The sequence below is a fragment of the Fusarium oxysporum genome, chromosome VII (genome assembly GCF_013085055.1).
Source record: "Fusarium oxysporum Fo47 chromosome VII, complete sequence".
NCBI lineage: Eukaryota > Fungi > Ascomycota > Sordariomycetes > Hypocreales > Nectriaceae > Fusarium > Fusarium oxysporum.
The window spans coordinates 2154618-2175954 of record NC_072846.1 but is presented as its reverse complement, the minus strand read 5'-3'; the positions used below and the strand labels follow the sequence as shown (position 1 = coordinate 2175954).

The 21337-nt window shown below is 49.6% G+C and overlaps 7 protein-coding genes across 7 annotated transcripts; 2 read left to right on the top strand and 5 right to left on the bottom strand.

The window, feature by feature from the left end:
* Positions 1 to 51: 51 nt before the first annotated feature.
* On the bottom strand, positions 52 to 1433 carry FOBCDRAFT_241861 (uncharacterized protein; the record flags this gene model as incomplete). Its single annotated transcript, XM_059610412.1, has 3 exons — positions 52 to 393; positions 436 to 741; positions 816 to 1433. The coding sequence occupies 3 exons, from the start codon at positions 1431 to 1433 to the stop codon at positions 52 to 54; spliced, it is 1266 nt and encodes a 421-aa protein (XP_059465393.1).
* Positions 1434 to 2077: 644 nt separating this feature from the next.
* On the top strand, positions 2078 to 3493 carry FOBCDRAFT_241860 (Alpha/Beta hydrolase protein; the record flags this gene model as incomplete). The annotated part of the gene is made up of 4 exons (XM_054705808.1): positions 2078 to 2768; positions 2817 to 3009; positions 3068 to 3353; positions 3401 to 3493. 4 exons carry the CDS (start codon positions 2078 to 2080, stop codon positions 3491 to 3493), a joined length of 1263 nt encoding a protein of 420 aa, XP_054561783.1.
* Positions 3494 to 4419: 926 nt separating this feature from the next.
* FOBCDRAFT_276924 (uncharacterized protein) lies at positions 4420 to 4936 on the bottom strand (the record flags this gene model as incomplete). The annotated part of the gene is made up of 2 exons (XM_059611531.1): positions 4420 to 4440; positions 4490 to 4936. The coding sequence occupies 2 exons, from the start codon at positions 4934 to 4936 to the stop codon at positions 4420 to 4422; spliced, it is 468 nt and encodes a 155-aa protein (XP_059467564.1).
* A 2960-nt stretch (positions 4937 to 7896) lies between these two features.
* Positions 7897 to 8231, bottom strand: FOBCDRAFT_139764 (uncharacterized protein; the record flags this gene model as incomplete). Its single annotated transcript, XM_054705807.2, has 2 exons — positions 7897 to 8110; positions 8176 to 8231. Coding segments are annotated over 2 exons (270 nt in total), but the record flags the coding sequence as incomplete, so codon positions are not given.
* Positions 8232 to 9620: 1389 nt separating this feature from the next.
* On the bottom strand, positions 9621 to 10215 carry FOBCDRAFT_204257 (uncharacterized protein; the record flags this gene model as incomplete). The annotated part of the gene is made up of 4 exons (XM_059609113.1): positions 9621 to 9641; positions 9703 to 9825; positions 9888 to 10172; positions 10213 to 10215. 4 exons carry the CDS (start codon positions 10213 to 10215, stop codon positions 9621 to 9623), a joined length of 432 nt encoding a protein of 143 aa, XP_059465392.1.
* A 3314-nt stretch (positions 10216 to 13529) lies between these two features.
* FOBCDRAFT_186461 (Carboxylesterase) lies at positions 13530 to 14954 on the bottom strand (the record flags this gene model as incomplete). Its single annotated transcript, XM_054705805.1, has 1 exon — positions 13530 to 14954. One exon carries the CDS (start codon positions 14952 to 14954, stop codon positions 13530 to 13532), a length of 1425 nt encoding a protein of 474 aa, XP_054561780.1.
* Positions 14955 to 16120: 1166 nt separating this feature from the next.
* Positions 16121 to 17368, top strand: FOBCDRAFT_262690 (uncharacterized protein). Its single transcript, XM_059611307.1, has 4 exons — positions 16121 to 16371; positions 16429 to 16662; positions 16723 to 16797; positions 16868 to 17368. The coding sequence occupies exons 1-4, from the start codon at positions 16160 to 16162 to the stop codon at positions 17289 to 17291; spliced, it is 945 nt and encodes a 314-aa protein (XP_059465391.1). The 5' UTR covers positions 16121 to 16159; the 3' UTR covers positions 17292 to 17368.
* The last annotated feature ends 3969 nt before the right edge of the window (positions 17369 to 21337 follow it).

The window sequence follows — 21337 nt, the reverse complement described above, 5'->3', positions numbered from 1 at the left end:
TAAACGACACCAGAGAGTTGGCCAAGCTAATAAACTTGAAATTGTGGTGAATCAATAGCACGAAGAGAAGAAGTCATTCCCGGCGCTTAAGCCCCATTTCTTAAGCAGTCTTTTGTCGTCACCCACCCACTCTTCCAACACGTCAACACCATTATAACTTACCAGGATGATGATTCCCAATTCATCAAGGTCGTCAGGAAATGCCGCCTTGATGCCGTCATGGAAACTCGAGATATTTAACTCGACCCAAGGCTTTTGCCCTCTTGCTTGGTGCCACTCTGCTGGAGACCTTGCTTCCCATATAGCGACTTGTCCTGTAAAGCCCAGATTGGCCATCCTCGCACTGGGTTGGTACCAACCGAATCTAAGAAAGGTGTAGATGCCGTCCAGCAGCTCTGAAAAGATCATAGTACGTCGGATGCTTTCTGCTTGGACCCAGTCTTTCCAGACAAAATCGAGCTGTGTACCACTGGAAAAGTTGTCCCACGACCACTGAGTCTGTTCTTGCAAGATGTCGACCCATCTGGCAAGCGACTTAGCGTCTAGCTCCGCCTGTGTCTGCTGTGCAATGTCGCCAGTTGAGAATAGCCGCATGCACTGGTAAATAAGCATGGCCTGTACAGCGTGTAGGAGGTCAAAATTCATGGCCGAATGAGAACTGGGCGGCGTCAGGGAGATGGCTGTCTCTGTAGCTTCTATAAGCAGTTCTGCCCGCCTCGCAATCTCTGACCGAATAAGCGACTCATTTGCCGAGTTGCGTGCCATGTTTAGGAGCAAGCAGTGAAAGCGTCTCTCAATATAGCAGAGCCGTCGACATGAGAGTGGTGGATAATGGATGTTTGTCCCGTTTCTGCTAAAGTCCTAACCTGACGGACTAGGCGGCTGGCAGCATACTCTGCACGTGCCTGAAAGATCTTGCCTGTATACATGGAGCTACCGCCGGCTCCTTGGAAAGGTGTCGGTGGAATACCAATGTTATGTGGAGGTTGGGGGGTATGTACATGTGAGCCCGCATTTGGATATGACTTGTCGAGGAATTGAAGTTGGGGGCCTGGGGCAAGGAATGATATGGTACTCCCTCGGCCAGTAATCTCATCTATTAGAGGTACCAAGGCCGGGGAGAGAGTCAAAGGAGCTGGGCCAAATGTGGTATGATTATTGGCATGGCGTTCTCCTGGTCGGGGCAAGTCGTCACTCGACTGAGATGTTTCGGTAGGGCCGCTTTGATCGAGATAGTTATGTGGACTCTCTTGCGGTACCCAAAGACTGGGGTTGATAGTTTTCACTACCTCTTGGGCTTCTTGAGGCGATATCCAAGCATACACACAAGTGACTCGCCTTGCAAGACAGCGCCCACACTGCGGGAACCCGAGGTCGCACCGCCTTTTACCCCGGGCACAAGCGGAGCCGGATTTTCGTCTTGATGATATCATATTTCCGTAAGGTAGAAATGTGACGCTTTGTCAAGATGTTGACTGGTTACGGCTAGAAAAAGGGAGTCGGGGTGCGAGGATACGAGGCATTTGAAAAGAAGTCGGTCAGCGCCGGACCCCGCAGTCCCGGCCTAGGTAAGTTTGACTAAGATGCGGAATTCCGCACACTAGACTAAACCTCCATGTGGATCTGTTTCCGACTCAATCCCCTATCCCACGAGTGCTCACAAGACAACGACGTTATGGTTAAGTCAGGTGTCACCCCTGGGTTCCGTCCGTGCCCAGGTACTGAAGTTATCGTTATACGTTATGCTGGGTGGTCGTCCCCCAACAGCTTGGGTCAATTTGACATGCCGGCTGGCGGGATATCTCACATCGTTGCAATCATAGGCTGACAAATTACAACGCTGCGACTGTGGGAGCAGTTTTGGACGACAAGACACCTCGGTGTCCGGTTGATACTCCAGGTCGACCCCTGTTCTGGGAAGGCGGCCAGATTTCTAATGGTCCTGCTTGTATCCCCATCCTAACAGAGTCGCGCTTCTTTCCGTGGCTTCCGTGGCGATGCTTCGTCAGTGCTTATATAACAGCATCCTCTAGCAGTCCGTGGCATGGTTTGTCTCAGCCAGCCAAACATTCCCGTCATGTTTTTCCGAGCCCTTCTCGCATACTTTGCATTCTGCAATGCCGTCGACGCATACCGGGCGATTCCGTCCGGTGTCGTCAAGGCTCCAGAAGAATTCACCTATGGTGTCCCGAATCGACAAACAAAGGAGTTCAAAACGCTTCTTTCATTGTCCAATATCGGATCCGAGACATGGTACAACACTCGCGACGACGATGAATTCGGTGTAAGCCGTGAATGGCTGATCGAAGCCAAGGCCGCGTGGATGAAGCACGACTGGCGGAAGGAAGAAAAGCTCATCAACTCCAACCCCAACTTCATGACGACTGTCGATGATCCCGAGCTCGGGTCAGTCAAGATTCACTTTACGGCTCTCTTTTCGACCAAGCCAGACGCCTTGCCACTGATCATGTTGCACGGATGGCCTGGTTCTTTCCTCGAGTTCCTACCTGCTCTGGACCTTCTCAAGGAAAAGTATACGGCCGACACTTTGCCGTACCATGTCATTGTACCGTCGCTGCCAGACTTTGGACTCTCCGGTGGTCCCTCGAATGATGTGGAGCTCACGGTAGAGTCTGCGGCGCGAGTGATGGACCAGCTCATGCTCGACCTGGGATTTGGCCAGGGTTACGTTGCTCAAGGTGGTGACGTTGGCAGCTTCCTGACGCGCATCATGTCGGCAACATCTGCAGCTTGCAAAGCTTTCCACGGTGAGTGACTCGAGGACAACTTTGGGGGCGGCTGAACTAACAGACAAGTCAACTTTCTCCCTCCCGACTCGTTGAATGAGATCCCCCTCATAAGCGTCAACGCGACTCAGGTTGAAGTTGAGCACCTGGAGAAAATGATCAACTTCGGCGCAAACGGGAGTGCATACATCATGGTGCAAGGCCAGCGCACGTCTACCTTTGGACTTGTTCTCTCTTCCAACCCACTTGCGATGCTAGCTTGGTGAGCCGGTAATGAAAGTCTTCTTTCAGACCTCGTACTAATACGGCACTCTGGGCAGGATCGGCGAGAAGGTGGTCGCGTGGTCAGACGAACGATACCCATTGGCTCTTGAAACTGTCCTTTCCATGGTGAGATTTTATTGGTACACGGATTCGTCAGCGAGGAGTATGTACATATATCCCGCGGCAGCAAGGGCTGCCGGTCGAAACGAACTGTTACCGGTGGCCACCTCACTTGAAAAGCCGCTTGGGTATTCTGTTTTCCCCGCGGAAAACCTGTTTCTCACAGAAGCTTATGCGGAGGATATTTATCCGAACATGGTCTATTACAACAGGGTCGAAAAGGTTGGCACCCACCCGTTTTCTTCCCGAGTTCTCGCTGACAATTGTAGGGAGGGCATTTCGCAGCGGCGGAGCAGCCTGAGATCTTTCTTCGGGAGGTGGAAACCTTCTTGAAGCAGGTTAGGCCCAGCATCGGGATTTGATTCGAGGTGCGGCGTGCTGCAGCGTGGAAGAGATTGGTCGTCGAGCCGTGGCGTGATGGCCGTGGACTACATGGTGTAGCATAGTTGGTGATGGGATGGTAGAGTTTTGAGAGGCTGGTCGTGCGATGAGTGTGTGTCTGGACATAGTTTAAATCGAACCTTAGGACCAATTTGGTTCCGTGACGCTACCAAATGGTCCATACGAAGCGTATGTGCCACCAAAGCGTAAGATCAACTTGATGTTGAGGTAATCTAGGCCATGGATCCATGGCCGTCCAGTGGTCGTCAGCATGCCTAACAAGTAACGAGTCGGGTTCGGCGGACAGCCGACGTCATCTTGGGCTATCCAAATTCGGGAAAGCGATACAAGGCCAGTCGCCGTATCAACGTGACCTCGGGACGAAATTAAACATTTGCCGGCTTCATCAAGCAGTTCGATGCCACTAATGAGACGGGGGTTCCTCTACTCGCCGAGTATGTTGACGATTGTCCAAAAGGCGTCCATTTCAGGGAGGTTGCTTTAGGCCTGATGTCAAGCCATGCCGTGAATCCCTCGGTAGTCGACTGGATGTAATACCAACTGCCGCTGTGCGGGTGAGTGGCGATGACCGCTGTGGACGATTGTGGGCGACGCATGGAGTTACCCAGATGATGCTAACCGGTAACGCGAGCGGTACCTGGACGATTCCCAAAGATGGTTACAGCCGCTCTGGGCCTCTTCCTGGCAGAACTGCCACCCCCGGACGAACCTCCAAGCACTCTGCGTCGCCGGGGTACGCTCTCTTTGTTTCACGGCTAGCCTAGAACCCCCCTTGCCCGCTTCTTGCCCCCCTTCATTACATTTCTCTCTGGGGACCCCTTCCCAGACCCCTCCCAAAGAGCATCGAGCATGTATGACAATCGGCCTGGTCTCGTTAATTTGGGTTTTAGGGTGCGGAGCGAGCTGTCTGGCCCGTAAGTAGTCAGCCCTTGCACCGGCGAGGTGGACTGGTATACACCCGGCTGGCTGGGTCTTTTAGGCCTGAAGGGGGAAGTGGTAGATAGCTTATGTGGCCAAATGATGACCTTGGGGGTATTCGTGGCATCCTCACCCGTTGGCCCTCCACTTCCAACCGCGAAATGCACAGTAATGCGATGCCCCAACTTCTGCTCGATCAGTGTCAGATTCCTCTTCCATACCTCAATAGGTCTCTCGGTGATGGAGTTGAGTTGATCGTTTCCATGTCCTGTCTGTTCGAGCCAGAGCCATTGGATTGACGCAGCTTCTACCAGCGACGTGGGTGTATCCGCGTTGAACTCGTAGCATTTCGGCACTCGCAGCCTCGGGCCGTGATGATCGAGGCTTCCAAAGCAGACGTCAAACCGTCTATAAAGGCTTCCCCAGGCGGGCTCGCGATTCCACGATTCCTTGATTTGTTGAAGTGCAAATGCAGGGATTGCCATTTTGTTTGTGATTACCTCGGGTCGCCCTACAAGATAATCGGCAGCCTCGCAACACATGGCAAAGAGATCTTTTCCGGCTTTTTTCGAGTAACCCAATCTCCTCGCTCGTGAAGGGATAGTATCGATTATCTGGCCAGTAAGGTTCTAATGAATCTCCTTGGGGGGGATCTCGGGAGTATACAAGACCTTGGCTCTCTACAAGCCTCGTTGCGTTAGGCCGCTTTTATACTGAGATACCATGCGATACCCCTCCACCGATAAGACCCCCCTCTACCAATAAGCAAAAAAAATATTTCCCTATACAAAATGCATTTTTTCAACCTCATGAGAAAAACTTAATAAAATTAGCAAAAATAAACTTATTTCCAGTATTCAGGTTAGAATTCAATATATTTTAATATTTTCTTGGCATTTTAGTCTCACGGCCTGTATGAGTGCGTACAGCGAGTAACTCTTCCGCCTCCGAGTTTGAGCTTTCTTCCTCTTCCATCCCTTCCACCTTAATCACATCCTCACCAGCCCCTGCTTCTTGAATTGCTTGATTTGGCTCGGAAATGGTTTCACCAGCCACTAGAGCATCGGCTAATGTCATGAACTTCTTGTTAGGATTAGGTATGGCCTTTCTCTTCTTGCCTCTACTCAACCGGCCGACTTCCTCCTCCATACGGGCGATTCATGCAGTTATCAAGGCTATCTTTAGAGTTCCCCGCGACAAGCTGACTTGGAGGCATTGAAAGCTCTATTTTATAGTGGTTGGAGACCATTATAGTAGTGAACTGCTAGGTAACAATAATATATGTTGTTAAAAAAGCAGGTACCGATCCACTGATCCTGGATTTTGAGTCAGCGATATTTATGCTTCAGACCAGGCAGATGCTCACAGATACATGGCTTCTACGGTCATCTAATATAATAAGCCTGGAATTAGACTTATCTTCTGGCCGGATTTGAGGCAGATAGACCTCTTTGAGCCACTTGACTGCGATATGGTTGTCCGTCGAGCCGTTGTCAGAAGTGATGTAATACTAGTCGTCTATCTTCCGGAACTCATTGATAAACTATTGTTGCTGAAGTCCTTGGCTTTAAAATATAATCCCAGGTTTCAGAAGACGGCTATCTGCAGTCACGGCTTCGATAAAGTTAGTCTAAACGCGGGACTGAGAGCCTTTGAGGACTGCCTTCCTCTTCGGATCGCTACTTCCGATAACCAAGGAATCCAAGCCTAGATTCTGGAATGGATTATTGAATTTTATAATAAAGACGTTATATAACCACCAAATCCCGCTATGGTGCCGCCCTCGTGAATATTAACTGTGTTCTCAGGCTTGATCTAGCTATACTCGCGCTCCTGGATATCGAAGTGCTAATTAATAGACAGGTTCTTGGAGGCTACGAAGCGTCTCCAGGAGGACTGGCGGCAAGTTCCCCGTCCTAAGCTCGATGAACGCACTTCATCGGGTGCCCCAATTGTCCACCCCGACCACGTAGATATCACGGCCGGAAATAGTACAGGTTATGGCTAGTTGTATGTTTAGGATTAGCTGTTCAGTTGTCCGAAAACTCACAATTTGCTGTGGCATAGATAGAATAGTGGATGAATGTTGGTCTTGCACTGGCCATTGCCTTTCAATCTACGATGCTCAAGCCCTCGGCATACGGCACGATGCCCCGAGCATTATCCCTACTTTCTTCCTATTCAAATGGTGAATAATTAACTATTACATGCAACAATTCCTAGCATTCCCATAAACACGTACTAGTTTTTATATCCTTGCCGTTTACTGAGTTTTATCTGGGAATATGAGGGCGGTAGCTATAATGCAGGGGAAATGGGACCACGGGTGGTTCTTGAGGCTAGGCCCAAGGAAACTGGCCACAAAGTTAATGGATCGGTAGGACCAAGTCCCTGGAGTGTAAATTGGAGTACGAATGACGGAAACCTCTCGGTAACGCGTCGGGGAGATGCCCTCGATAGAAAGAGGATTACAACTTCTTGAAAAAGGAGAACAAGCAGTCTTTCCGGGCACCTCGCAGGACGGCTAAATCATGATGCGGGAATCAAATGTACGTTGAGTAATTTGATGAAACACAAAAGGGTTGATTGTGTTGTTGTTAGTTCTAAGTTGCATGTGTCTGAGAGGAGCACAGCTCCTTACATAGTATCCGCATCCTAACCACCATCAGATCGGACCATCTTAGTCATACCGCCTCACATAATTGAGCAGGCCATCCATGTTTCAAGAGGTACAGGATAAGAAGAGGGAGAGAGTCTTAGTGCATTGGGTCCGGAGAAGCCGGCAGTCCACGTTCCTATAGACGCACGTCCATCACGTTCGTTCGAGCCTCAGTCACATCTCTGTGTACGGCACGTCGTCCACGTGCCGATCAACAGAGCTTACCATCTCTATCATCAGGCTGCTGTGTTCACGGAAGGCCCTCTCGCGCTCTAAGACCTTGCCGAGGTGGCGCATTTGCTTCGCCTTGCCAGCGAGCATGATATTATCAGACATTAAGTGTATTCGGTCCATTGATGCAGATTTGTATATTCAGTTGTGTTATGTCCAAATTCTACCCCTTGAACGTTCTACCATTTCGGTGCGTAATCTTAAAGTATCCCTGCTTGCACGTGACACCCAAGCTCATGTTCAACACTATATAACATAGCTTCTTCCTTACTCTCTCGGCCACGTTGATGCAACTGGAGATTGGACTATCATTAATGATACTACCGCTAGAAATCTCAGTTGGTGATGATGTTAGAATATCCGGGGATCCCCCTTCCCTTCAGGATTCAGACTAACAGTCTGAAAGTCCTAGATTTAAGGTTTAAAGTCCTAGATGAAATCATTTAGAGATATAAACCTGAGAAGAACTCTCATCTCACTAATGAACAATCAAGTTTCATAAAATATACATTTTCACCCAGCACTACTGCGCAATATAAACAACAGATGATACACTCAACCCTGCGCGACAGTCCCGCCAACGACTATGATGGGTATTGCTGTGGTGAAATTCTTCACATCATCTTGAATTGCCTTTCCTTCCTCTGAAGTGAAAGCTTTCTCGAACGAAGCAAGGCTGTCCCATTGGAGCATGCTGTAGATCTGGTACGGGCTTTCTCCTCCCAGCTTGATGACCCCATAACTCTTCAGGCCTCCCAACCGCCAGATCCTGTGGCTGGTTTTAGTCACATTCTGTCGTACAGCCAGGGACATAAATTGGACAGGGTCTCTCACTTCTTTGCTAGCGGCATATGATTCTTCACATAGTACTCGACATCGAAGTCGTGACCGGCACCCTAAGGGTACTGGATGATGATGGTTGCCATTGGATTGCTGAGGTGGACTATTCAGCTAAATGCCTCAAAAGAAATGATATGAAGATGTTGAAATAGATACAGGATTCGAGGAAGAAACTAAGGATGTGTTGAGTACTAAGGAGCTTGAGGAGTGCGTCAATACAATCAATATAAATATTAATTCGAACTACGGATACCCCGATGAGAGAAATCGAGTGATTTATAATAGCCGAGCAAGCCGAGGTATGGTAAGAAACCGATAGGCCATGTTGAGCTCAAAACTTCACATCGGGGCAAAGTTAGCCCGTTTATAATACTACCGGATTACTATGGGTTTCTTTCACAATGGATCCGACATTCGCCCACTTATGATACTACCGACGATCCGTCCGACGCTGCCGGAAATCCAATATTCTTCTACGAGATACAGAGTACTGCTAGTCCGTTTATATCGATCTTCCTTGACCGCCTATATGAAGTATTAATAGATCTCAGAGCTTCACTCGATATAAATCTCTGTGGGATAGATCAAGGTTAAGCATTTGTAAGAAAACACTATTTTTTGTAAAATGCGGTGTCATCCTATAATAACAATAAGCCGTCCTACATCGCAGGTAGGTCAGTGCTGGCAAGCTAGCGGCCAAGCATCCCTTATACTCTAATGTTCACCGATTATCATATAATCCTCTCTGGTGACGGAACTGAAACGGGAGTCGGCTTCTTAGTCTACGGGAATACTATTATAGAGATTCTACTTTGAGGAAGAAATCATTGATTCCCTCTTCTATGCCCATCGCTATCCAAAGGTCATTATGGATACTAAATAGTCGTAAAGAAGATGAGCGTTTGAAAATCGTAGTTTGTAGTACATTATTAATCAAGATTTACTACTACTCTTAGGATTCTCGTTTAATTAATGAAAACCCAGGGCAGCATGTCCCAAACAAGCTATATTTAGCTCTTAAGCACTCGCTGAACGGTCTCATCGACTGTTTCCACCGGAAGGCCCAGCTCCTTGTTTCACTGAGCAGTATCGAGGTGTAGTCTTCCAAAACCTTCATTACCAAAAACGAGTGCGCCAATCAATTGTGAGCCTCCGTTAAGTAGATCGCCCTTGCTCAGGAGCTTCAAGGCCTCCGCTCTCAACTCGTCAACAGGCACGTCAGCCCTTTCCCATTCGGAACTCGTGGCTCTCTACAGAGTGGTAAGAACCTCCAGCTGCGTAGTAGTGAAGGATTCCACGGAGACAACTTTATTGGCTGTCTTGGTAGGGTTGGCAAGAATGGTAACAAGGGCTCGAGCGACTTGTGCTCCATTGCTGGTTGTGAATCTAGTGCTGCCTCCACCCATGAGTTGCGCCATCTTGTTGGTCAAGTAAAATCCCTAGAGGCCTAACGGAAGTCCCTAGACATCAACAGCATTAGCACTACACAAGACTGGACCGCCGTGTGTGAGTGGCACTTACCCAATCAAACAAGGGCCCAGTAATCAGCGCGGTCCAACTCAGGATATTCTCCTTGGTCCGGAGAAAGTCCAAGTACTTCTTCTTAGCCTCAAAGAAGGGCACAGCTGCTACAACCGCTGGGTTCTATGTCATGTCAGCGTGTCACGTTCTATCTCTTCAATACTTTCCACGTCAAAGATACCCACAGTAGAGTCGGAACCATATTCGCTAGGAATGAATCTCTTGACGCCGGCGGAGATGGCGGCTTCGATGACAACAGCCTGCTCATCTAGGGAGGTGATTGGGATAAAGCTGGTGACCGCATCTTTGCCTTCAAAAACCTTTCCCAATGAGTCAATATTGAAATCGGCTTTAGCAACATTGATACCGTCGGGGAAAGTAGCTTGCGATGCGGTGCGGACAAGAGTAGTGACATTGAGTTGCGAGTTGAGGAAATTTGGGATAGTCGGCTTCCCCAAGTTGCCGCTGGCCTACTTATCGTCATTATCGCGCGCTCAGCATAGAAAGTACCATCAGGATACACTCACGCCAACGAGAACAACACTCTTGTAAGACGTTGGTAAGAATATTTCAAACCGAGACGCAGTCAAAGGTTGAAGGCTACGGCGAACAAGGTTCAAAGGATAAAGCTAATTGTCGTTGGTTTATATACTAAGATAGCCTATTTTGTATCGACTATTTTATTGACTACACACAACAGAGTTAATACTGTTGGTGCCGACTGTATCTGAGGTTCGCTTGATAGGCTGACGGAGTTCAAGAAGCGGACATGAGCGGAGAGTCTGCGGAGGAAGCTTTGGGGGCGGCGCGTTCCAGAAACCGGCTCATATCGCCGTTCGGGCCAACTATGCATCTTTAGCTGGGAACTCTATTGCAACTCTCGCCTTAAAGAGGGAGATGGGTGTAGGATGCTAGGACTTTGGAATTAGGTTTCCTTGTTCCTTGGTGGCGTACCTCTAATGTGCCTGGGTTTTTATGAACTTCACCACGAGCTTGATGCACCACAACATATCAGGGGCCCCGTTGACTAAAGAGAGGCCAATAACTTCACCTTTAGTAGCCTGCCCAAACTCACTCAGGCGAGTGATGGCCACCATGAAAGGGGGTTCTATTTCGTTTATAAGGAGCAAGCACAAGTGATCAGGTAAAAGGCTGCCTGCACATACCGGTATTAAGAGCCCCATTCTGAAATCTTGGTCTTGTATTTGTTCAGTAAGAAAGATAAGAATGTACAACTACACAATTTCATTACAAGCGAGAGACTTGCGAAATATGTTAATGTCATTTATAACGTTGCTAAGTGTGTTCTAGGTTAGACGAGAAACATGTAGTACCATGCAGTACCCACCTACCGGTAATACCCACCAACCGGTAAGCAAAAAAAATATTTCCCCATACAAAATGCAATTTTTCAACCAGATGTAAGAAATCCACCAAAAATAATAAGAGTGAAATAATTTTCGAATTTCGTTTTAGGGTTAAGTGGATTTTAGTATTTTCGCGGTATTCTAACTTCGCGTCCTGCCCGCGTGTGTACCACAGTTAATTCTTCCTCCTCCGAATTTGACCTCTCATCTTCTTCCATCCCTCCTACCTCGATCACATCCTCAACAGCATCTGCCCTTTCAATTGCTTCGTTTGGCTCCGAAATAGCGCCACCAGCCACTAGAACTTCGGCCAATGTCATGAACCTTTTGTTAGGATTCGGTATCGCCTTCCTCTTCTTGCCTCTGCTCAACCGGCCAACTTCCTCCTCCAGACTGGCTATTCTGGTGCCGAGAGAGGCGATCTTTGACTCTTGAGCTTCAAACCCTCTCGATATCACAGAATAGCGCCTCCTTGTTGATGGGCTCTTGTTCTTCGCCAGATCCCTGATGTGGCGGCTGGTCGTTGGCGTATGATCAGAGTCGACTTGCCCGTCTCTGTGGCCGTCTGACCCGGGCGTCGTTTCTTTCTTGTCCGACTGATCTCAGGATGCAGGAGCGCTTTCCGTCGTGAAATCGGCCAGTTCCAGTCACTCTCCAGCCTGAGAGGATGTTTTTCTTCGTCATACCCACTGCTCTGGCTTTGGCATAGGCCTTGATGAAGTTGACCTTGTCCACCGGCGCAGAATCGGTCAGGCTGGTGAGTTTCTGCAGTTCTTTTTAATAGGCAGCCTTGGAGGCATTGAAGACACCATTGTCCAGTGGCTGCAGACCATGAGAGCAGTGTGCAGGCAAGTAGCAGCAATATACGTTGTTCAAAAAACACGTAGCCATCCACTCATCCTGGATTTAGGGTCAGCGCCGTCAGCGGTATTTCCGATCTAGAACAGGTAGACACCCACAGATACATGGCTTCCATGGCCATCTAATATGATGAGCCTTGCATCAGACTCATCTGCTGGTTGTGTTTGAGGCAGATAGACCTCCTTGAGCCACTCGACTGCGATATGGTTGTCTGTCCAGCCGTTGTCGGACGTGATATAATACCAGTCGGCGATTTTTCTGAACTCGTCCCTAAACCACTGCTGCTGAAGCTCTTTGCCTTTAAAGATAATCCCAGGCTTCAGAAGACGGCCATCTGCGGTGATGGCTTCGATAAAGGTAGTCCAAGTGCGGGACTGCGAGCCCTTGAGGAAGGCCTTCCTCCTGGGATCGCTACTGCCAATGACCAAGGAATCCAAGCCTAGTTTTTTAGTGGATTAGTGAGGTTTGTAGCAAGAGTGATCAATACTTACCAAAACCAGCCATGATGCCGCCCTCGTCAACATTAACCGTGTTCTCCGGCTTGATCCAGCCATATTCGCTCTCCCGGATACCAAAGTACCAATTGACGGCCATTGGGGTAAAAGAATTGAACCTCGCAGCTTCCTGGCGTTTTTCCCACCTTTGTCTTGATATCGGGATGGCGTTTGATGAACCTGGCTAGCCAGTGTACACCGATATGCCTTTTCCGGCCTTGCTGTCTCAAGAGGGCAGCGACGGTGGCGCGAACTTGATTGTGGGAAGTAGCATAGCCCAAGGCCTCTTGTCGAAGTATCCAGGTGACTAATCTGGACTCCTGTGACGTGGATAAAAGCTGAGCAGGTTGTGTGATCTCGGATCTTGACGGTAGGCCTCTTAACCTGTCAGAGAGAGTGGTTTGAGGCACGCCATTCTACTGGGCAGCCTGGTTCTGGGAGAGGCCATTATCTGTGACATCCAGCATAGCCTGGATAATTTCATCCTCCGTATAAGATAATTGAGGCATGTTGGAGGCGAGGAAGGAAAGATGGGAAAGAGAAAATTCTGAATGAAGCTTCAGGGAGGCTGGTTGACGAGGGGGCCATTTTGAGACATTTCACATTAGTGCCGTGCGACCATGCCGCATGCGTCACTGAAGAAGCAATGTTATAATATTCAATTCCATGCAATGATTTAGACAACGGGCATGTTCTCATGAAAATATCTTTTCTTTTGACAAAGTACTGTGTAAGTGAAACTAGGCATTTTGTATGGGGAAATATTTTTTTTGCTTACCGGTTGGTGGGTATTACCGGTAGGTGGGTACTGCATGGTATAGATTACGGTAGTAGAGCAAAAGGAGCTGCTTGCGCTGGTAGCGGAAGCCGAGGTCGTCCGAGATAGGACCTCTTTCTTCGGCAACCGGGTCAATACAGCAGACTTTTAAATGTAGCACACAGAGCCAGGCTACGATGTCTCGACAGTCACAAGCATACATGCAATCACAGGGGAACCTGATAACGAAGTAATGTAGCCATGTACTATCAGTATGTTATGGACGGTGATTGCACGACGGTCATCACCAGTTTTCTGCTTCGCATCTAGTTTGCCCCTTGCTGGAGGTTATGTCCGTTCAATGCCTTCAAAGGTTCGGAGAACGTCGGCCGCATGGATGGTCGGGTCGTACGGGGGGTTACCGATGCCGTGCGTGGTAGGTTCTCCAGCCACGGTTTTCCAAAGCCGGTCATGATTGCCTTCTGCGAAGTCCAGGAGTGCGTCGCGGACGAACGTGTCCCGCCTGGCTTGCTCCTCACTGCGTTCGGGGCGTTGCTGCCCTACAATGCCGTACATCTCCGTGCCGTGTACGGCTGGCGCATCTTGGACGGGGCCGATGCTGAGTAGATGGACATTGCCGCCCTCGGCGGAATGCGCGAGTGCTGCGCGCGCAGCTGGAAGCGTGAAGAAGTAATCAGTGAAAAGAGCCCCGCGGACCTCGACTGGAGTGCGTCCGTCGACGTCGTAGGCTGCAACGATTTTCCTGGCACGGCTTCGGGGTATGCGCGACTTGGTAACAAGCTCATCGACCAAGTTGTCGATGCTGCCAGGGTCGAACTTTTCAGTCGCATTGATGACCCACCAATCGGCCTCGTTCGTTGCAGTGCTGAGGAGAATGTCGACATCTCGACGACGGCCGGAAGCGAGCACACGCAGCGGCGTGTCAGTGAGAACTGCCCCGGGCTGGGAGTGATCGTTCACGACACCAATGGTCGTGTTGTCGACGCCGTGTCTGTCGCCAATGTCGCGCGGGCTGACCTTGATGAGCGTCTCGGCGAGCAGTGTTGCGTCTGCAGTCAGCAGCTGTTCGGGGTCGTCGGCAATGCCCAGTTCGGCGAGGACCTTGATCGCCAGCTCTTCGGCCCACCACGCCGGAACGATGCGGGATGCACCGCCGGAGAAGGCGGCGAGGCGCCGGTACAGACCGTCGGCGGCCGGAGCTGCGATGAGCCCCATGGTCGAGTACGCTCCAGCGCTGTGGCCGGCGACGGTGACTTGCTGCGGGTCCCCGCCAAAGCGAGCGATGTTCTCCTGTATCCATCGCAGCGCGCTGATGATGTCCTGCAGGCCGAGGTTGGTCGCTTCGGCTAAGACGCCGCCGTACTGAGACAGCGATAACCAGCCGAGCGGTCCGAGACGGTAGTTCAGAGACACACCAACGGCGCGGCCAGTTGCAGCCAGACCCGAGGCGTTGGAGGTCGTCGTCGTGTTCGCACCGACTTCGAACCCGCCACCGAAGATGTAAACGATCACGGGAAGTTTGGCTCTGCTTGCGTCTTCGGGGGCCCAGATGTTGAGATTCAGACAATCCTCGCTCAGTCCGTTGTCGGCCTCGAGCCAGTCGGTATTGCCGGCTTGCACTGGCGCCGGCCCCTTCTGATTGTAGGGCAGATCCGGGTTAAAAGGGAGCAAGACGGACCGACGGAAGCGTTTTGCCTTGGCGTAGGGGATGCCCAACCATGAGCGGACCGAACAAATGGTGGTAGTGTTCATATTGACAAGGTCCTTGAATTGGCGATGGTGGGTTGAGAAACTTTGAGAAACTAAGATATGGTGCTTGACATGGACGAGTAATCAATGGAACTGCGAGACGCGACTGGAGGTCAGAGCACTCCTCACCGTATACATACCTTGCCAGCAACGCTTAGTTGTGCCGCTGCAAACAGATGCCGGGATGAACGGAATGGGCGGTCAAGATTGGCAGTTACATTATTACCGCATTGGGATCGGCGCTTGAAAACACTCACCCGTGTCATAGGTCAGCGAAAGGGCACGCTGACTGGCGACCTACGCCTCAGGTCATTAGCGCCGCCCGCTCCGTTTGCACCCGCGTTCACATAACGACCTTGAGACGACTTTAATTCAGCACGGCTACCCGCTGTCATTCGCACCCTCGCAAGTACCCTCGAAATCCACATGTGCAGGCCACCAAGCGCACTGAACGGCTTCCACCCCCTATCATAAGTCACCCTGCCCCATGAGCCTTGAGGAGCACAATGACCACATCGCCAACACAAGGACGCACTAGAGCAGCCGTGCGCGGTTACATCGACACAAGCATTTGGGCAGAGATGGGCAGAGATACTATTGATAATCAAGAGCTGCGCTATTTGTGTTTGGCATCATGGGTCAGGTTCACAAGGCATGCAGGAATAAGCTTTGGTAGTGACAGGCATGGTCCATGTCTCCGTCATCGGGTCCTTTTCGTCGATGGAAAGCACCGTGCCAAGCATAGAATGGAGAAATTAGGGTGCACAGAACTCACCGTCCTCCTCGTGAACCTTGGATTTGATTGCGTTATGTAGAACCTCACTCTCCGAATTTATGAACTTTGAAAACATGACTATAATTTTCAGTAATCCAATCATCATTTAAACCCGTTTAAAAAAAATCTCGATTTTTGTATGGCATCTGACGAGAAGTTAAATCCATAGGCCCTGAAGTGATGGTGAACTTTTGCTCAACCTACGTGGGTTAGGTGCAGTCCCAAAACAAGACCCCACGTCTAACCTCGTCTTTAACTTTCAACGTTACGTCACACGGAGTACGCTCCTCATTTTCAAATCAACCCCACATCACAGAGTCTTCGTGTATAAGTACTTGGTCAGATTGTTCCCCTTTCTCTCCATTCAACCATTCAATTCACAACGACCATCCTCCTTGTCCAACCTTCCAATTACGTACGCTAATCATACATCATGTCTAGGAACCGCATCGCTATCTACGGCCATCGCGGGTTATTCAGCTCTCGAATTGCTGCTGCACTTGTCGCGTCTGGTGCACCTGTCACCGTTCTGTACCGGCCTGAATCGGACGCTTCCAATTTCCACGCGAGCGTCCCCACGATCAAAGTAGATCCCTTCGACGAAGATGCATTGGTCGCAGCCTTGCACGACATTGATATTGTCATGTAAGTTTGAAAGAGCTCGCCGTGTACCGGATAGAAGAAGAACTGAGAAATCGCCAGCTCTCTGGTAGGGGACAGGGGTGTCGACGCGGAGCAAGGCTTCGTCCGGGCTATCCCCCGAACCCAGGTCCAGCTGTTCGTACCGTCGGACCTCGGGCTTCGCTACGGTGAAGAAGGGATGCTGATCCCCCTCCTGAAGAAAAAAGAGGACGTTCAGGAGGCTGCTAGACAAGCGGGTATTCCGTTGGCTGTTATTCTCATCGCCAACTTCGCAGAGTATACTCTCGGCTCTATGTGAGTTCTTCCTTGGTCACCTGCGATCGTCGCCATGATTACTGACAAGATTTGACGTAGCGCAATGGGAATTGACATCAAGGGAAACAGGCTTCTCTACACCGGCAATTCGGCGAAGGAGAAGGCGGTCATGAGGTAAATTTCGAGACCAAACCACCTGGGCGGGGTTTTTAGGGACATCAGTTGACCAAATGGTGTAAAACAGTACGGCAGACTACGTTGCAGCTGCATACGTCTCGATCTTCACCGGCAATCCTATCTCCGAAATCAGCAACCGAGCCATCGGTGTGATCGAGCTCGCCCCCACAGGCGAAGAGATCGCCGAAGCCCTCCGAAAGAAACACGGCGAGGAGCCTAAGATCTTCACCCAAAGCGTTGAAAAGGCTACAGCGGACTTCCACACTCACCGTACCTCCAATCATCCAGTCCTCTCCCTTCTCTCTGCAGCCTGGTTTTACCGCAAGCTTTGGGGAACAGGCGAATTAACGAGTATGCTTGGCTCTGATATTTGGAATGTTCCGGGGTACCGGAAGGCCACGGTAGACGATCTCATTGTTGAAGGAAAGGTCAATCCTTATCGGGATCTGTCCCGGTATCTACCGTATCTTGAAGAGGCTATGTTCTCGTGAACACCCCTTTGCTCGGCTACCCGTGAGTAAGAGCAGACTCTCCGAAACATATTTGAATACAGCCAAGTTTTGACGTACCGGTACTTTGTCTAGCATGGACCTGATGTGATGAAAAGCCAGTAAAATCTAAAGACTTTTGTCGACTAGTCATCTTCATTGTCACTTGCTTCGTGTGAGGTCCGTCGCTCTTTTCCACCGCCGACAGGTTTTCGGTAGTGTTTTTTAGTCTTTAGCTCACAAGACTAACTGTCGCAGGCCGGGCATGGTCTCAATGATCCTCAGGAACAACAGCCCTTAGTAATCAAGCTGGGTGATTTAAAGTAAAACCTGTGGGTTGGAATACCCCACACAGAAGACAATCAATCAACCCATTTGCTGCTGCTCATCATATTCACTCTAACCCTTTAAGCACGCTCAGTGCGACACTAACTTACTGGGTTTTTGGAGAAGACCTAGCTAGAGGTTACGTAAACCAGTTCGAGCTTACAAAGCATTCCATTACTCGCGGATTATCCGTATCACGACCCAACCAGAGAACCTTGGGCTCCGAAACAGACCAAGAAAAAGGTTTACAATCTAGCCCACGGAGGAAAATAGCTCGTAAAGCTAATTTGGTGGAGTTGCTTTACGTAATCGTGATCGTCGTTTCATAAGCGAGCAGGAAGATATCCACGTAACAAACAAAGTTTCCTATCTGGGCCATTTCGCGAGGCTGCGGGGTCAATGATGGGGCCGTTAAGATCACATCTACTGTAGAGCTAATATTACCCCTGTCATTTATAGGCACTAGTACGCTATCCTTGTTAAACAGCACAGATTGTATGTTTGTGTGACAACATACAATGTGATGGAATTCGGACACTTCTAAACCCAAGCCTTGGAAAAACGCCTGTTTGTTTCTTTTATTAGTGACGTAGTGCTGTCAAGGGACAGAGCGTGTTTGATTAGGCCGCAACGCGTCATGTGTCGCTGCGGTTTTATACATAAACGTGTTAGACAGTAGCGTCAGAGAGGGCCCTATCCGCGCTCCCATGTAGGGACGCAAAGTGTCTGTATATTGCAGTGGTTCTCTATATAGAGGGTGCGTGTTTTCATGTCATGGTACTTGCCGAATGCGTCTCACGGCGACATGTTGATCGAACGTTTCATGTTGCCTACTAGGCCCTAGCAGTAACCTCGAAGCCAATAATGTAAAGTCAGGGATAGCAAGTAGTGAGAAAGAAAATAGAGTCTTCACGATGGTTATAGTGCAGTTCAGTTGAGCATATAGCGCTCCATCTGAGTTCAGAAGCATCAAGGAGACCACATGGTAATAGTAGCTCGTCACAACCACGGTTGGTTCTGACCACTTGAACCATGCAATTTGTTACGAGTCGGCCAAGATGAGCCATGAAATACACTGCTAAAAGAAATTAAAGACTCTAGGGAATCTTCCATCGAGTAGAAATCGCGCAGAAGGAGCCTGGCAAAACCAATCAACCACCCTACGGGGATGGCACCATAATAGCTGCTGCATGCTGGTAAAACTTTATGTTCGGCAAATGCATGCCTAACGGACCATCGATCCAGTTTCGTGACCCTGCTACTTTCAAGTGCGTCCGCATTCACGGTATTACTAATATGCATAACGTTCCCGTAGCAAGATAAGTCGCAAGCCGGTTCTAAAATGGAGATCCACCGTGAACACACCCTGGTTATCTGAAACAGGGATTTGTTGAACAGGTGCTGGGGCCTCACGTGCAAGCAGGGATACTTTAAGATTACAGCCGAAATGGTAAAACCTCTAAGGGGTAGATTTCAACAGAACACAACATGAATACACCAATTCACATCAATGAACCGAATACACGTAATGTCTAACAGGATTACCATCTGTCTAGGGTACGGTATTACGCCATATGGCAAGCCCAATGGCCCTCTTTCATACGAAAGATGGGTATCGGTATGTCAACGAGCCGCGATTTACAAGTTCGCAAAATTGAGTTTCTCCATGTAGCTAATTTGCGTGAATAATCTTGAAGCATTCAAGGTGAAAAACAAATGGGGTTCAGAGACAGTGTGAAAGAATGTGTTTTAAAAATAGAATAACTTTGCATAATTGTTCAGCGCTCATCATAAATCAACTCAATCAATCAATCACCCCAGTCAAATCAATCAACTTAGTCAATTCCTTGCCTCAATCAAATCAATTCAAGTGATTTGTAAGTTGACATGATTTGATAAAGTTGATATATGCCATGCTGCATCTGAACTGCCCAAAAAGATTAAACCTGGACGTGCCCTCCGCCCAGTCCTACCCTGTACAAGATGGCCACAGATAGGCGATACTTCTTAGCCCTATATGAAGCCGTAGCCTCGTTGGTACCTGCTATCGCCGCCTAACGCACACCAACCCTCGGCAGGATGACGCGCTCCCTCTGCACCCTACCGCGGCGCGTCAATTTCGCTGTCAACAAGACATGGCACCAGCGACAAGATGTCAGACTTGCCACCACCCTCTACACCGGCGAAAGGCTCGCCGGTGATTTCGGCGCCTTGCCCCACGCCACTTTTTCCCTCTGCGTTCTCGCGACTGTCTCAACCAAGGACCGTGGCCAAGCAGCTCGAGGAGGCTTCGGTCGGGGAGCTGCCCCCTAACCCGACTATTGAGGATCTACCGAAGGTCGTCTGGAAGAACCGCCGCTTCGTTCAAGAAGATTCGCTAGCTCGGAAAGGTGCAAAAGGCAAAAAAAGTTGGATCAGATCGCACGGCATGTTCTCCATTGAATTGAATCACCAGGATCAGCCCATCGGTCATGTGTGGTGCTGCAGCCGATGCGACACGAAGGGTCGGCCAGAATTCTTCTCAGTACAAGCGACATCTTCTGCAGCAGATCATCTTCGCAAGTATGGATCCGTCCTCTATACCAACATATCCCATATACTGACTTGCACAGAGCCCATCGGATCACCCCAGCGAGTCAATCAAGCCCCAGCGACGATAGCGCGATCGATCTCCAGTCCCATGCAACCCCCAAACGACCACGGCTTGACCAGAGCATAATACCAAAGGCAAAGGTCAAAGCTGTACAAGAACTTAGTGTTGGGTTCGTCATTGACAGTGATGTGCCCTTCACAATATTCGAGCACAAGTTTCTAAAGGAGCTCTTCTATCAGTTCGACCATGAACTAGCACGCCAAATTCCTTGGAGTAGCAGTTCTATTACCAGAGAGCTACAGAAGATCTTCGAGTCTAAGGCGGATATCATCAAAGAGGAGCTAGGCAGCGCCCTAACAAAAATACACATCAGCTTTGATCTCTGGACATCACCGAACCGTCTTGTGATAATGGCAGTTTTTGCACACTTCATCGACAAATTCGGGAACCAACAATCCAGGCTGCTCGCTCTACGCCGTCAGCTAGGTATCCACAGTGGTGAGAATCTTGCCGAGACATTGTTCGAAATCGTTCAACTGTGGGATATCCGAGGACAGGTTGGCACGGTCATTTCTGATAACGTGACTACGAACGATACCTGTCTCTCTTACTTCTACCGGCAGCTCGACCCTTCGATCCGGCCGGCTGATATCAAGGCCCGTCGCATGCGTTGCTACGGCCACGTTCTTAACCTTGTTGCCCGCGCGTTTCTTTTCGGTAAAGACGCCGAATCTTTCGAGCTAGAGTCAGATATCAACGGCATGAGAGGTCTTCAGGAGCAAGATCTTTGCCATTGGCGTTCAAAGGGCCCAATTGGGAAGCTGCACAATATCGTCAAGTTCATCAGATCCTCACCTCAGCGCAGCGAATATTTCAAGCGCATCGCTCACGAGCAGGAGGACGAAGGGTACCATCTTTGCGAGGAATCAACCGCCGAGCTTGAGGTCATCTTGAATAATGAGACGCGGTGGAATTCTACTTATATGATGATAGAGAGGGCTTTGCGGAAGCAGACTGACATCAGGGCCTACATCTTTGCACTCGAAGGCGAGAAAGACGAAGAAAAACGTATCCCTGCTGATGACATCTTATCCAACGAGGATTGGCGCGTGCTTGGTGAGGCTAACGA

What these genes read in the sequence shown, in the direction of transcription:
- FOBCDRAFT_262690 (XM_059611307.1), top strand. Translation starts at nt 16,160, where the DNA reads ATGTCTAGGAACCGCATCGCTATCTACGGCCATCGCGGGTTATTCAGC. An exon ending in CACGACATTGATATTGTCAT is followed by an intron (nt 16,372 to 16,428) that starts GTAAGTTTGAAA and finishes AGAAATCGCCAG; the next exon opens with CTCTCTGGTAGGGGACAGGG. An exon ending in GAGTATACTCTCGGCTCTAT is followed by an intron (nt 16,663 to 16,722) that starts GTGAGTTCTTCC and finishes GATTTGACGTAG; the next exon opens with CGCAATGGGAATTGACATCA.